This window comes from Camelus ferus, chromosome 8 (assembly GCF_009834535.1).
Source record: "Camelus ferus isolate YT-003-E chromosome 8, BCGSAC_Cfer_1.0, whole genome shotgun sequence".
Taxonomy (NCBI): Eukaryota; Metazoa; Chordata; class Mammalia; order Artiodactyla; family Camelidae; genus Camelus; species Camelus ferus.
In genome coordinates, this window is record NC_045703.1 from 61,644,247 (window position 1) to 61,660,470 (window position 16,224).

At 37.6% G+C, this 16,224-nt stretch overlaps 1 protein-coding gene across 16 annotated transcripts in view; it reads right to left on the reverse strand.

The window, feature by feature from the left end:
* SYNE1 (spectrin repeat containing nuclear envelope protein 1) overlaps positions 1-16,224 on the reverse strand; it is a 427,871-nt gene that overhangs the window by 51,093 nt on the left and 360,554 nt on the right. For 15 of the 16 annotated variants that reach the window (XM_032485189.1, XM_032485193.1, XM_032485194.1 and 12 more), the window contains 3 exons: positions 15,864-16,019; positions 7,940-8,098; positions 4,951-5,117 (listed from right to left, as the gene is read on the reverse strand). In XM_032485189.1, the coding sequence (XP_032341080.1) occupies positions 4,951-5,117; positions 7,940-8,098; positions 15,864-16,019 (482 nt within the window). Of the gene's footprint in view, positions 1-4,950; positions 5,118-7,939; positions 8,099-12,294; positions 12,502-15,863; positions 16,020-16,224 lie in introns of those variants that run through there. The other variant, XM_032485204.1, reaches the window with a different exon arrangement.

Sequence of the window (16,224 nt, forward strand, 5' to 3'; positions counted from 1 at the left end):
ACTGCAGCCCTAAATCCAGCTCTGCTATATTCTCATCTGTATGTAGGGCACTTTTTCACCCCTGTCCCAGACTGAGAAACTCTGTAAATACTGGAGTGACTATTATGTGCAAACAACTATGTTAGGTTCTGGGATTATTGTGGATATTGAGTTAGATACACGAGTTAAGATTTCAGTAGAGAAAAGAAACTTCGAACAATCTATCACACAAGATATTGATTATGGTCAAGGGAAATGCTGTGACTTCTGTATACAAAGCCTACCGAGCAGGTAAGAAGAATCTGATCTAATCCGGAGGAAAGCAAGAGCACAGAGAAGAATTAGGGGCTGGACTGCCAGGCCAGACGGAGAGACAGCAGGAAGATGTAACACAAAGAGGAAAGCCCTGAGGTGAGGACCACTTGTATCCTTACTTAACCACCCTTCTTTGGTTCGGAACCATCTTCTTTTTCATCTTGACTTCCCTGGAAGGCTGTCTGCAAACTATGACTGCCCACCTGCTTTGGTAATAAAATGTCATTGGAACCCATCATGCTTGTCTAAGGCTGCTTTTGTAATACAAGGGCAGAGGGCCTGGTCAGGGACCCTTCAGCCTGCAAAGCTTAGAAATTTAACTACAGGACCCCATGCAGAAAGTTTGCCAACTTCTGTCCTGTAGCAATATGCAGAGAAAGGACTTCATACTCAGGAGGCTTTCAATAGATTTAAATATATATATATATATAGTATATATATAGTGTATATATATGTATATATACACACACACACGTTTGTTTTTACTTCTATATAATGTTTAAGGTAATTATAATAAAAACACGTTGTATGAGTCCATGTACACAAATTCTCCAGAACAGGTAAATCTAAACAGGCAGGAAGTGGATTAGTAGTTGCCTGGACCTGGGGGAGAGAGAGAGGGTGGAGGAGAAAAAAAGTGACTAAAATTTTTATTTGAGGGTAATGAAAATTTTTAAATTGATTTTGGTGATGGATGCATAACTGTAAATTCACTAAAAAAAAAATCACTGAATTGCAAACTTTCGGTGGATGAGTTGTATGGTGTGTGAATTGTATCTCAGTAAAGCTGTTATTAAAAAAAAAAGAACCAAATAACTAATGCGTGCTTTGTTTTTGGTGATGGGTATTTAGGTTTGGTAGAGCGAAATCTCTATATTAGAGAGTCCAGTTAATTGTTAAAAAAAAAAAAAAGTCATTACAACAAAGCAAACAACTTGAATCTGACCTTCCCAGATACCAAGATGGGAAATGTCCAACAATGTATTCTCCACTATTAGAAGCCCTGAACGACTGATGCTGAAAGACATTTTCTGTTAGTCCTAGGCTCTGGAAAAATTGCTTTATGGGTTTTTGCATAGGATTCACTGATAAAATGAGAGCCAGAATCCTTGAAAACAATTTTACAGGAATTACAGTTACACCAATGTTTCTTATATTGACCCTTTGTTTCTTTGAGGGGGTTAATTAGGTTTTTGATTTATTTTTAGAGGAGGTACTGGGGATTGAACCTAGGACTTTGTGCATGCTAAGCATGCACTCTACCACTTGAGCTACATCCTGCCCCCTCTTATGTTGACTCTTAATGAAAGAAATGCTTTTAATTGCCTAGGCCAGCACTGACCAAAAGAACTTCCTGGGATGATGGAAATGTTCTGTCTCTGCAGGATCCAATAAGGCAGCCACTACCCTCATGTGGTTATTGAGCACTGGAAATATGCCTAGCCCGAGTGACTATAATTAAAATTAAACTCTAATTTAATTGTATTCTGTTTTGATGAATTTAAATAGCCACATGTTGCTAGTGACTGCTATGTTGGACTGAGCAGGTCTAGAAAGTCTACTAAAACATTATCCATTGAGCCCTAAAAATAACTGGGCACATTTTTCACTCTAAAAAGCTCACAGTGCTTGGTGAGAGTTTAAAAATTCAAAGCAAAACACAATCTACTTAGTACTTAGAGATCTAAACTAATCCACTAGTAACAAACACTGACTCAAAGTTACGCATTCTATTTGTATTAGCAGGTTATTACCAGGGAATCTTTTTTCTTTCTTTTCTTTCCCCATCTTTCTGTTAGCTGGGATTCTGTTCACCTAAAAATATGATCATCTTCAAAAATAACCTCTCCATTCCCGCAAGAACACCAAAACAACATAGAAATATCCAAAAGCATAAGTTATGTTCTGCGTTAATGAATCACTGTTAAAAAAAAAAAAGTTGGCAGAGGGAAGAGTAGTGAATGAGAATGAATCATAGAAACTTAATATTTCAGCTGGCAAGTCATAGTTGAAGATGGGTGTGGGAGATGGTCCTCTAGCCTGTGCACTAGCAAGGTGCCAATAAACCAAAAAATGGAAAGCAAATGTGATGGCTGAGTATCATTTAGGAGAGGCTTCAAGCAACTATGAATCCAGTGTGGCGTTAAACCCCAGCACACATTAATGGTCAACACAGTCATCTGGTCTACATTTGAGGAGGTCATTAGAAATGGACAATATATATATATATTACATCTGTGTATGATGAGGCTACAAAAGTAGGAACATATGAGCATTTTAGTGACACAAGTGCAAGCTCATGCCCCCTACGTTTAATTGAGTTAAATTTACTAACACGTCTTTAGAAAAATTAACTAAATAACATCTAGAAAATTCTCGACTGGAAAACCAGACAGAAAATTACAGATAAACATGACTGAGGAGGAAACACCTAGCTCATCTGATGTAATGTTGGCTAATAGCTGGGTAGACACTGAGCCAGCTGCTTACGATTAAATTACATTAAATTAGATTTAAAATAATTTGATGTAGTGCACCCCTCTATTGCACACTGCTGAAGTACTAAAAATTAGAAAAGAATATTAACTAGTTTAATTGGATTACAAAGCAACGCAAGCCAATCCATGAGTCATAATCAGACTGAAAAAAATCCACGGATGTTTACCAAGTGGGTGGCTTCCCTAAGAAGGGTATTTATAGCACAAAGGGCTTCAATTCCTGCCTCTGAAATAAGATTTGGTTATCAGTGACTGAGAGGTGAGGCTAAACATAGCACCAGGATTCTAAAACCAACATATGCCCAAATACTTAGGGTAGTTTAAGCTAAACCATACGTTTCTATCTTTTTACAATACTTTTACCACAGCTTTCAGCTTGTCATTTCACTTAATTCCTCTGCATGTCTCTATTCCCACCATGAACTCCTTGAAGAAAGGGGCCTCTGTCTTTGCAACCCCCAAATCTCTCATAGTCACCATCAGTACTTTAAAAACAAAGGACTGGGAAATTAGATTGTAAACATAAGTAATAGAATCTAATTTCCTTTAACTGCATTCTCTAGAATAAGGACAGGAGTGTCGAGGACTCTAGGACATGGGCTGTGAAGTTGGAGAATGCAGACTATGCCACTCAGCATGCGCATGACCAGGGGCAAGACTGAGTCCCAGCTTTGCACATCTGGAAAATGGGTATAATAATAATAATAATACCCACCTCAAAGGCTGTTGTGAATAGCACGTGAAAAGATGCACATGAAGCCTATAGCATGGTTGTTGGCACAAGTTAAGGGTTTAGTAAATGTTTGCTATTACAGTCCCACTGTTGTTAAACATTTTAAAAATTGGTAAACATTTATGCCACTTTTGTTTCATTATTACTAAAATAAATTATAACCTCTTCCTCAATTAGACCCTCTTTGATAACTCCCTTATAGAAAAAATACAATAAACGTTTTCAAAATCAACATAAGGACTTGCCGTGCCCACATGCAGGTTTCGTGGGCACGTGGTACTCAGAAGGCACCGTGTCATGTCCACCTTCATGCAGCACGGCTAAGGAAAAGAACCAAGATTTTTTAAAAAGCATACTTTGGGAAAGCTCCAAAATGGCCGTGAATCAGAAGCATTTGTAACATTCCAACTTTCCTAACTGCCATAAAGAAGAACATCCATTCAACTATTTAAGTATCCATCCACACATTCATTCAAATATTTACTGAGCCCAAGTTGCGTCCAGGAACTGTTCTTGGTGCTTGTGATGTACAGTGAACAGATCGGACAAGGACGCCTGCCCTCGTGGAGGCTACATTCTCACAGGAAGCAGAGTTCACTTCAAATAAAGCATCTACTTAGTCACTCCCTTTTTATATCAAATAACATAGTGCCTCATTCAGTCGTATCAGGCTCACATTGCCAGTGAAGACCTTTACACATTTTTTCTTTTTGACTGTTCCCTTTTGCTCACCCTGCCCTTCCGCAACAGAACTGAATGTGATATTCCTCCCAGATACAGGGCAGACGCTTACAGTCATCACTGAAGCTAAACACAAAACTGCCATAATGCAGCAGAGTATTGTTGCAACTAAGCAGTGACAATAATTAGCTTTATTCTCGCATCTTACTAATCAGAAAGAGGGTAGGAATGTGATTATATATATAATTTGTAATAATTTATGTATTTATATAGCATATTTATGTATCAAATTTGTAATTTATATAATTTAAAATATTTACAATAATATGTAATGTATATATTATGTATAATTATATAATTATATAATATGGTATATATTATAATATATATCATTTTTGCCATATATTTTATATATATATACACACACTTTTTTTTGCCACTTCGGACACAAACACCCTCCACAGACACTGGTCAGCAGCTTTATTTTCTTCCTCCATAGTTAAACACGATGAAGCCCCGAAATAAAGAATATTCTCTTTGGAATGGTTTTTGTTTGGATGTGACTTTCTCTCTTTCAGCTAAATGCAAACATCATGAAATTTATGAAATAAGGAGAATTTTAAAGCCTAAACTAAAATGAGGGGATAAAGGACATAGAGATTTACTGGATTAACTTCAGCTGAAATGGAAGACGGACTGAATGCTCTGAGAGTGCACACGCGCTACGACCGGGGCCCTTCCTACCTGGCTGCCATGAGGTCCAGGAGATGCTGCCACCGGTCGTTGATCTTTCCGAGCTTGTACTCAATCTCGGACGCTTTGCTTTCGTGGCTGGCTCTAGCGAGGCGTTCTCCCATTTGCTGGAGCTGTATTTTGTTCTCTTGGGCAATAGCAATTTCCTCCTGATAATCCTGCATAATAAATAGCAATCACAGAGGTCAGAAAGCATGTTCTTGATGCATTCAATCTGGCTCTGCTAAAACGTGCTAATTGCAGTTCTCGACTGCTTGGAAATAGATCGAGCATAAGGAACACCGTGTGAACATCAGTTCATGTGCACAAGAATTAGTGGTACCTGTTATTTTCAGTCCGTAGGCACAATCCAGATTGAGTTTTTATATGGATGTTCTTAGAGGGAATGGGGGGGGTGCTTTCCATTTACTTAAAATAGGCATAAAAAAACAACAGAAGTATATATGTAGAAACAAAAGACAAAACTTGAAGGATTTCAATGCTGGGAAACTAACTTATTGCTGTAATCAGCAACCAGATGTTGTATTTAGAATCAAACTTCATACAAATAGCTGCCGAGAGGCTTGTTTGTGTGTGTGTGTGAATGTATGTATGTATATGTATGTCAATTGATATTTGTGCAGAACGTTTTAAAAGAGTAATTTCATTTTAAACAGATACCCTCTAAATAATGTCAATATTTTACAATACATAAATCATTGGCAAATTAACTCTCAAGAATAATAACCATTAGTCACAGAGGATCAATGGGTCTCAAACCTCCTTCATTTACCCGGGTTATGTAGTAGCTCCTCTTAAAGATTGTTTTTGGTGAGGAGGACAGGCTCTCAAAAGCATATATTTGCAAGAGACAGGCCACTGAATGGTATGATTTAAGTGACAATGAAAGAATGTCTCCCCTCCATCCTTCCCTGTCCTCCCCCCCTCACCTCTGAACCAATGACCCTCTTATCCCCTTATCATAGTGACAAGATCCAAACTTTAGAATGAACTTTTCGCTTTTTGGCTTAAGCCCCTGTTAGGCAGCAAATGTTTTCTCAGCAAAATAATATACCAAGACAGGTACTATGGGAATATGGGTATTTTAACCTTCTCTTGCGCTAAAGTTTCCTTGGTCATGGGGCTACCCTCTCAGGTCCATTACCTAAGCAAAAAGGGCCCCAAAGGAACGGGAGGGGCCAGTGAAATGTTGCTCTGTTGCAGTGTCACGTGCTATCTGCAGGACCAGTGCCCCACCTGCTCTCCTTTCTGTTACTTCAGCACCAAGGGATTCTAACACCAACACATTGGATGTACTTACTAATAGTTATAATACGGCATTACAAATTTGAGATCATTTTACAGAGAAATGTTTATTTCAAAGGGATTACTCCATGTCTAAAATAGTATTTATAGTAAAATAATCCTCTTGGATTATCTTTTAAAGTAAAATGTTTTTGACTGTTAATGCCAGTAGGTACCAATATCATGGTTATAGTCTATTTATTAATTGCTTTTTTCTAGGTTGTCAAAATTCCCAAGCCTCTGTGTTATTTTTCTTTACAAAAGAGACACCACACAGGGTAAGCACATAAAGACTTCTTTTTAAAGCCCATAACTTATTATACATACAAAATAGTACAGTTACTATTTTAAAGGTTGTTCCTAACATTGTGGCAAATAGTACAGCAAAATTATGTATATGTAAAGCTGGAGTTTTTCTGAATTCTAAATTATGACTGTATTTCGTTCCAGAGATTTTTTTATACCCCAAAATATCCATCTTAAATTTCATGATGAAAATCAATGAGAATATAAATACACTTAACCAAAATTTATTCTATAGCAAACTTCACTATAATACTCATTATACATTAATCATGTCAGCAAAGCATTCTCTGACACCCAGAAACCAGTAAAGTATAGAGCTGTTAGCAGATGTTAAAATGAAATCTGTATCATCTCAGCTTACATTTTAAAAGTTTACAATATCAAACATACAAATGTTTATACTTAGAACTTGCAATTTTAAGTGTAAACCTATAAAGTTATTAATATTACATCTTGGCTTTGAAGTTTTTATTTTTCTATGTATGTGCATGAATAAAGATAATTTTTTCCTATTTATTCTATTTCTCTTCAGAATGAATGAAGCTATAATTCATTTATTCAGTAAATAATGACTGAGTACTTCTAAGAAGTCAGGCATTGCTCTGGGTGCAGGAGACCCAGCAATGAATAATAATAGACAAAGTCCCTGTTCCAGTGACGCTTACAGTCCACACAGTCCGGTGTAGACAGGCAATAAACAAGCAAATCGGGAAAACACACCGTACTTCAGACGATGCTCTGTGCTTAGAAGAATTACAAAATTTGAATGATTAATTGTTCAAAAACAATGTGGCAACACCACTGAAATCATCAAAAACATTTTAAAATGCTTGTAAAATTTGACTAGTCTTATACAGGCATGAAAAATGTTCTGGATCCGTGTGAGCATATAAATTAATTTAATAATCATACGTAACTTGAAAATAATATGAAGCTAAATTCTCAGGAAAAGTCCTCATTCCTGTAACTGTCTATAAATCATGTTTTATAGAGAAAATGTCAGTTTAATTCATCCCAGGAGTTTTTTCTTTTCGTTTCTCTCTAGTGACTTTATCTCTTTGAAAACAGACTGTAACTCAACTATACTTCAATTAAGAAAAAAACTAATACACATTAATGATTCTCACTGAACAGGTAGATAAGTCCAAAAGTAGTGAACATTACCTATCAGCAGATAATCTATTTCATCACAAATTGACAATATTCTGTATATTTTGTATGCGAAGGAGGCCTTTCCGGGTAAGTTTATGTTATGTTGGAGAGATAACATGTTTCTAATAGAGTGCTCCTTTGTCAGGGAGGTAGTCAGGGGTCAGGCCATCTTCTGTACCCGTTGAAAGATTGTCTAAGCATTATGAAGGGGGCAGCACACATAGCCAGCATCCCATACCTTTCTGAGCTTCTCTATCATTTCTTCAATAAGAATGTCTCCATTCTGAGAAACCTTGCTTTCCATCTGAGTCAGCCATTCGCACAGCTCCTTATTCTTCTCGCTGAAGACGGCCCATTCATTCAGTCTCTCACTTACTTGCTGCCGCCTTAAGGAGAGCTAGAGTTTGAAGTGGGAGAAAATGCAAAAGGATCATCAGAATGGAACCCACACCCTGAGGAAAAGAGTAAATACACTCTGTTGGGTGAATTAAAATGATCAATAGTTGTGAGTCATTGTTCCCTGAGGTCCAGTCCCAAGGGGTCTGCTCTAGGCTAGCAAGTTTCACAGCTGGGATCTTCTGTCAAGTCCAAGTGGGAGACACCAAACCCCAGACATCCCTCCTGAAGAGCCACACACACTTATTAAAGGTTCTGAACAATTCAGCTTCTCACTACAGTTGGTTCTGTGTAGACAGGATACAGGATCACTGAATGCAGTTTTACTAAAAAAGAAGAAAGAGGAAAGAAAAGAAGGAACAGAAAAAGGAGGCAGGAGAAAAGGGAGAAAAAAGGAAAGAAGGGAAGAAGAACAAAAGAAGGAAGGGGAAAAAGAAAGAAAGAAAAAAAGAAAAATAGGGAAGGAAGGAAGGAAGAAGAATTAATTGAGCGTCAGGTGTCTGGAGAGAGTAGAGCGAGGGACACAGTGGAAGAGACACAGTCCCTGATCAGTTCTGTCCTGATCACTTTACTTTGTGTCAAGTTCTTTTATTTCCCAGCCTGGTTTTTATTTATTTATTTATGTATGTATTTATTTATTTATTTATTTATCTTTCTTTCTTTCTTTTTTTTTTTTTTGCATAACAGCTCTATTGAGATGTAATTTCCATGCCGTACAACTTACCTGCTTAAAGTGTACAATTCAGTGCTTTTTCTTTGAGTATATTAAGAGTTTTACAACCACCATATCAATGTTACAACATTTTCATCAATTAAAAAAAACCAACCCTGTACCCCTCAGCACTCACTCCCTTTCCTGCCCCTGCACGCCTCCTCCCAACCTTAACCTGCTTTCTATCTCTATGCATTTGCCTGTTCTGGACACTTGCCATAAATGGAATCATCCAATATGTGGTCTTTCGTGACTGGCTTCCTTCACTCAGCATAATGTTTTTAAGGTTCATCCATGTTGCAGCACGTATCAGTACTTCATTCCTTTTTATTGCTGAATATATTTTTTCATATTGATACACCACATTATATTTACCAGTTCATCTGTTGATGGACATTTGAGCTGTATTACGAATAATGCTATGAACATTTGTGTACAACTGTTTGTGTGGACACATGTTTCACTTCTCTTGGGGTTATATTCCCCAGGAGTAGACCTGCTGGGTTAATTTTACATTCACACCAGCAGTAGGGCTCCAATTTCTTCAGATCCTCACTAACACCTGTTATTATCTGTCTTTTTGATTGTACTCATCCTAGTGGATATAAAGTGTATCACACTGTGGTTTTGATTTGCATCAAACCACACGATGGCTAATAATGTTGACACTCTTCATATTTCTTGGCCATTTATATGTCTTCTTTGGAAAACTATTTGGTCAAAACCTTGCTCACTTTTTAATTGAGCATTTTTTATTATTGAGTTTTAATAGTTCTTTATACATCACAGATGCAGTGGATCTGTTTTCTTACATCCAGGTCTAGAATGATCCTTTTCAGAATTCTTAAATCTTCTGACTTCACAATACTCTTGTTTTTGCAGTGCTGGTTGAACTATTAAGGAATGTTTCTAGTTGAGCTAAATTGCATGTTAGCAAAATATCATGTGATTTGAGTGGCAAGAAGATGACCTATTTTTGTAGATGTTCTACACAATCCTGTGGATAATGCTAGACTTTCCACCATTCATCCCATTGCATTAAATACCTATCTCTCAATTTTATTTTTTCCACCAACATTTTATCATGAAAAAAGTCAGACATACAAAAAAGGTGAGAAAATTGTATGGGAAGCACCTATGATATACTCCCTGGACTCTAAAATTGTTAACATTCAGCTACATTTTTGCTGTAATACATATATTCCTTTGTCCATCAATCCATTTTACTTTTTAATGCACTTTGAATCAATTTCCTTTTTTAAGTGAAAATGGAAGTATTTCTAAGGTGCTATATACTTCCTAGTTAGCAGTTCTGCTAGGGCTGGCTCTGTTAATGATTGGATAAATAATATTCAAGGGTCCACACAGCCCCAGATATCTGTGATTCTAACATGCAAGAAAAGAGTTGGGAATGAGACCATGAGTCCAGGATATCTGTGCCAGGGCTAGGCTTAGGCATAGGGAGCTGCCTAGCTAGTAAGCCCCATAACCTGCCATAATTTCTGAAACACCACCTTTAGGAACTCATTCTTTTGAGTGACTATGATTTTTCAAAATAAAAATTTCTCTGGATAGGGTGACACTGATGAATCCATTAAGCATTTCTCCACTGGTATAATTCAGCTCACCATTAATTTTTCTTTAAGGCAGAAAAGTGTAGAACAGCAGTGCATTTACTTGGGGGTGGGTATTGTCAGGAATGGAAAAGACTAAGAAAAAAACAGGTTCAAAGTTTTGGAGACAAAATTCACCTCTGTTAAGCTTTACCAAGACAGCGTTGAAAAGCACAATTTCTCCAGCATCACTTCCTCACACTCTCTGCCAGCAAATGTACTCTGATCTGCTGGAATGATAAGATTTTGAATTTTTTGGTGGATGTGACTTTCCTTTTCATTCACAGAGCATCAGAGTCAGGCTGGTATTAAAATTCTACTTCAACTGATGCCCAAACTAAAACCGTATTTTAATAGTTGAAAATGCCCACAGCAACTGTTTTCCAAGCAAAGGTTAGAAAACTCCTGCCCTTCAGACTGAAGATTCACAGGTTGTGCTATGTGCAGGGCCTCTGTGCCTCTCCTCCCAATTCTTAGCCATGAGCAAGAATAAATTCTAGGGCTTTTCTCAACATCTTCAGGGAAGATGACCACATACCAAGAAAAATATTATCTATTTATTTGGAGGGTAGTTATTATTACCCTCATTCCAGAGACAAGGAGAGAGAATGTTAGACAAATTTGAGGCATTTGTTTATAGTCAGTACAAAACAGGACCAGCGAAGCTTGAGTCTTCGATACTAGTTGCAATGTAACATTATGATCAAATATCCAGAGGTAGCTGAGATTCAAAACCAATCTCCATCACTTACTAATGATGTGATCAGGGCACAGCTGTTCATCTTCTTTAAGCCTTACTCTTGTCATTTGTAAATTAATCTTTCATTTGTTCCCAAATTCATTAAACAAATGTTTATTGTTTGCAACGTCTACTATGTGCCAGGCAGTGTCTTACGCACCGCAACACTGTAGGCTCATAACAGGATATATCCTTCAAACAAGAAAATAATTTAAGAAAGTGACTGGCAGGGGGAGGGTACAGCTCAAGGGGTAGAGGGCATGCTAAGCATGCACAAGGTCCTGGGTTCAATCCCTAGTACTTTCATTAAAAAATAATTAAATAAATAAAACTGATTAACTTCCCCCTCCGAAAAAAAAGAAAAACTAAAATAGATAAATACAATAAAAAAAGAAAGTGACCAGCAAATCCTAAAGACTTAATAAAAGCTGGACATTAATACAACACTACTGCTAGTATTACTCGTACTCTTACACATGACTGAGGGGCATCGTTTGAGTTTTTGACGTTTTTGTCTCCTTGACACTCACGTAAGCCGTACACCCACTAAGCAGCTTGGATACATATTTCTGGTTTTTTTCACACATGATTAAAGTGTTGCTTTCGTTTGCTTACATAGAGCAACAACTGAAAGAAGAAACAGGTAGACTACAAGCACTGGTTACAAACTGGCGCCAAGAGCTTTCCAAACAATTTAAACTCGTAACAGGGACAGTATTTTCCTTTTGGTTTGTAAAACGACTATTTAGTCTGTACAATAAGTGAACATTATCACTGCTTTCTTTGAGCTCAGCTGAAACCCTCAAATTATTTATCACTTTAGTGCGTATTTACGTTTTCTCAAGGGTATAAACACACGGCACTGCCAACAGCTGACAAGCGCAGGCTGAAACCTCCAGAGTGTGAGGCAGCTGAACAGGAAGCACATCCTTTTCTGCTTCAAATATTTTCACCATGACAATCTGAAAGAGCACCGAGCAATTACAACGATGATATATTTATATCTCAACTGGAATTACACGCAGATCTACAAACCAAAACAAGAGTAAGAGCAAATGTAAGCGCCGGCCGTGCACAGGCACAGCAAACCATCTGGGGAGTCTGTTTGAAAACAGGATGCTTTTTCCCGTTACCTCTGCTTGGCAGCTGTTGACTGACAGCGTGGCCGCCACCTCCTCCTCCTCGTCTCAGTCCCAGTCGCTCCCGACACCTCACCAGCCGCTCCCACTGAATCTGAACAGGCTAGCTTCTTGTTAACTGAAGGATCATGCCAGGTTTAGCTACAGTTTTTAACTTTTGAAATGGGACCTAAGTACGAGCTCATTTCCTTTTGCGGTTTCATACTTGATAGAAGTTCTCCGGAAACACTAACTCAGGAACTAGTAACTAGTCTGTATTTTGCCTCACAGTTATCGCCTGGCACCTTTGGTACGAATACACATGACTAGACTCCCTTGCTGGTTTAAATAATTTTGTTTAGACTGAAGTAATGTGAGGTAAGTATGCTTTAGTTTCTGCCTTGAGACACAACATAGAAAGTTTCTAGAAACACAGTATATGCAATCTGCTTCCTCTTTCTTTTTTGCTTTTTTTTTTCCACTTAAGTCTTAGCCCACTCACAGGTGCAAGGTATTAATCTCCTGACAGCATATATGATCAACAGCACCTTCTAAAAAATATACTTACAAAGAAACTATTGCCTAGATATAGTTAAGTCTACTGAGATATTTTACAACCTATAAACTTTTTTCTTTTTCTAGATTTATTGAGATGTTTGACATATAACATTGTATAAGTCTAAGATGTACAACACGATGATTTACTAGTCATATTTGTTGTGAAATGATTACCACAAGGTTAACTGACACCTCCATCACCTCACACAATTACCATTTTTTTGTGTGTGGTGAAAACATTTGAGATCTAGTCTCTTAGCAACTTTCAAGTAGATAATAGAGTCTTGTTAACGATAATCCTCATGCTGGACATCAGATCCCCACACTTAGTCATCTTGTAACTGGAAGTTTGTACCCTCTGTACCTTGGGGCATTCTTACATAGTACGAGTTTTCCCAAGTCAAAAAGTACTTCATAATTATAATCCTGTTACCCTCCAAAATATTCAGAAACTTTGTCATTATTTTACATTTAAAGGAACATAAGTATACAGATAAAAAATAAATGTCCTACAGTCTTGTCTTAAGCATTAACAGTATGAATAAACACTCAGCTGTTTTCGGCACTGAAGATGCAAAGAAATGGTCTTTGTCCTCAAGGGCCTCACTAGTCTTGAAGTCAAGCCACAAACATCAAGAAAAAGAAGAAGACAAAAGGAACAATGCACTGTCACATGATGGCATAAACCTGAAAGGGAAAGTTCAGAGGAGTTCAGAGGGAGTTCAGAGGAGCAGGAAAAATATGGCGATCTGAGAATCTCAAGTAATGGCATCGTAAGGGGTGGTGGAATCTGAGAGAGGAGGGTAGGTGAGAAAATCAGAGAGGAAGGAACAGTCAGTCTGGGTAGGAAGAATGGCCTGAGCAAGGTCCTGGGTAGAGAAGTTCATGGTAGGTTTGGGAAGGAGATGTGAGCCAATATTTAGTGTTAGCTCTCTGAAAGCTTTCCAGACATCAATTAGCTAGAGAAATGGATCTGGTCTAATTAATTTCACATAATATGCTAAGAAGTATTGAGTCCGCAAGTAGTGCTAGACTTTTCTCGATTTCAAGAGTAACAAATGAATAAAGCTCTCAAAAGAAACTGAACATTATTACTCTGATCAATTCCTAATGTCTGTGTCCACCAAATATATTTCATTTATATACACTATGATAAAATCTTTACCTTAAAAAGTATGCACAAATGAACCTATTTACAAAACAGAAACAGACTCACAGATGTGGAAAATAAACTTATGGTTACTAAAGGGGGAAGGAGGGGAGGGATAAATTAGGATTTGGGGTTTAGCAGATACAAACTACTATACATAAAATAGTTAAACAAGGTCCTACTGTATAGCAGAGGGAACTATATTCAATAGCTTGTAATAAACTATAATGAAAAAGAACATGAAAAAATCTATAATTGATTCCCTATGCTGTACATCAGAAACTAACATAACATTGTAAATCAACTATATATATTTATTTTTTAAAGTATACACTAATTTACTGGATGGTGTTGATTTTGTACTGAAGAACTCAGAAAAGAACAACGTGTGATTAACGTCATCACACTCCATCTAAGCTTCTCATTGTGTTCACTGAGACTATGGGGCCCTGGGGAAAGTGGCTACATTAATTTTGAACTCAAATCATTAACATGTTTATGAAAAATCATCTCTTAGAATTCTTTCTTTTAAATATATATATATTTCAGAGTTTTTCTTTAGTTCATGAGAAATAGATGGGTTTTAATCTAAACATACAGAGAGAAATTTACCCAACATTCTCGTTGATGTTAAATGAATCAAGAGGCTCCCAGCTCTGTGTAATGTTTCCTTAAGCATGAAGGCAAGCACCCCTAGGAAGAGCCGTCTAGTGTAGTGTAGTTGGCCTGAAACTAGGGAGGCTCAAAGAGGCCCCTTCTCAAAAGCCCCTCCTCATCCTTCCGACACCTGATTTCCCCAGCCAGGTCCTCTCTCTTTCTACTCCTGTGCCCTTTTTAAGCTGCAACCTTGTCCAACACATCCACTTTCTCCCTTTATACTCACCTTTCTCTTCCACTCCCATCTCAGCACTCAGTTCAAGATTTTTCCAATTCAACAAGCATTTTATTCTCTGCAATCCACACAGCCCTTTGTTTGCTTACAGTTTTATACATTGTTTTACTTTGTTTATACCTGGTTATCTTCTTCACTGCATAGGGTCTTCTGGATTGATTTTAGTCTCAGCTCAATTGTAAATGGCATGGTGGGGCACCTACTATAACTTGTGAAATTCACAATCATTAATGTGGCTGATTCATTTCACAGATAGGCATCACAACCTCCTATGTGCCAGGCAAGGCAATCAAGGTACAGGAAGGAACCCGACAGACATGTTCCTGCTTCCTGGAGGGTATGATCTCAAGGCTATCAGTCAGAGTCCATTCTTCACCTGTGGGCCTTTAATCTGATATTCCTCTTTGCCTGGAATATCCTCTCATTGCAACTCTACCAGTCTTTCCCTTTCATCTCCAAATCAAAACCCAATCTTGGATCTCTTTTAAGTTATTGTGCACATAGAAGGTACTTAATAAATGCATAAAGTATGACGAAAAATGCCGTACACCAATGAATTACTAGGATACAACTATGGTAAATTAACAGCAATAATAAATGTCCATGTACAAAACCACTCACTGTATTAGCTAAAACTGCAAATAAGCCATGTTTTTTTTCATATGTTTAAAGTATGAAAGAAACCAGCAATATCTACCTAGCAAAACCACATTTATGAACCACAAAACTGTGTTTCCTCTTAAAAAACATTTTGACAGCCAGCAAAAGAAAGAGCAAGAGAATCCATTTTGGATGCATTTAAAGTACAGTATTAATATCTAATTGTCTTACTCTGAAGGATTCTTACAGTAAGCACAGAGTTTTCCTCCATGTGTACTATAAGTTACGGGATGGGTCCATATGTGGACACAGCCACACACATTCCAAATCATCTTCGACTTCTCTGCCTTACTGAGCTAATGTTGAGTCTAGAGTTTGTCTCACCTGGTGGCATAGTTCTTCCCACTGCCTCTGCAGAAGCTCCATGCGTTCATTAAGGATGGAGATATCGTCGGCACTGATGTAGGCACAGAGGGTGTCCTTCAACAGTGTCAACTGTGCCAGGTCATCTGTCCAGCTCCCAACTGCAGTTTCCAATTCCTAGATTAAAAAAACAAAAAAACTTGCATTCCCATGGACATCTAGCATCAGTGATTTCTGAAGTATGTTCGGAATCCCTTCTTGATGCCATTAGCTTTCCATCCCACTCATTTGAACATCCAATCTAGTATCTACTGTATTTGCTTCCTATATAATCTGATCATTTGTCAAGGTCTGATACAATACCAGGTTGCCTGCAGAATCT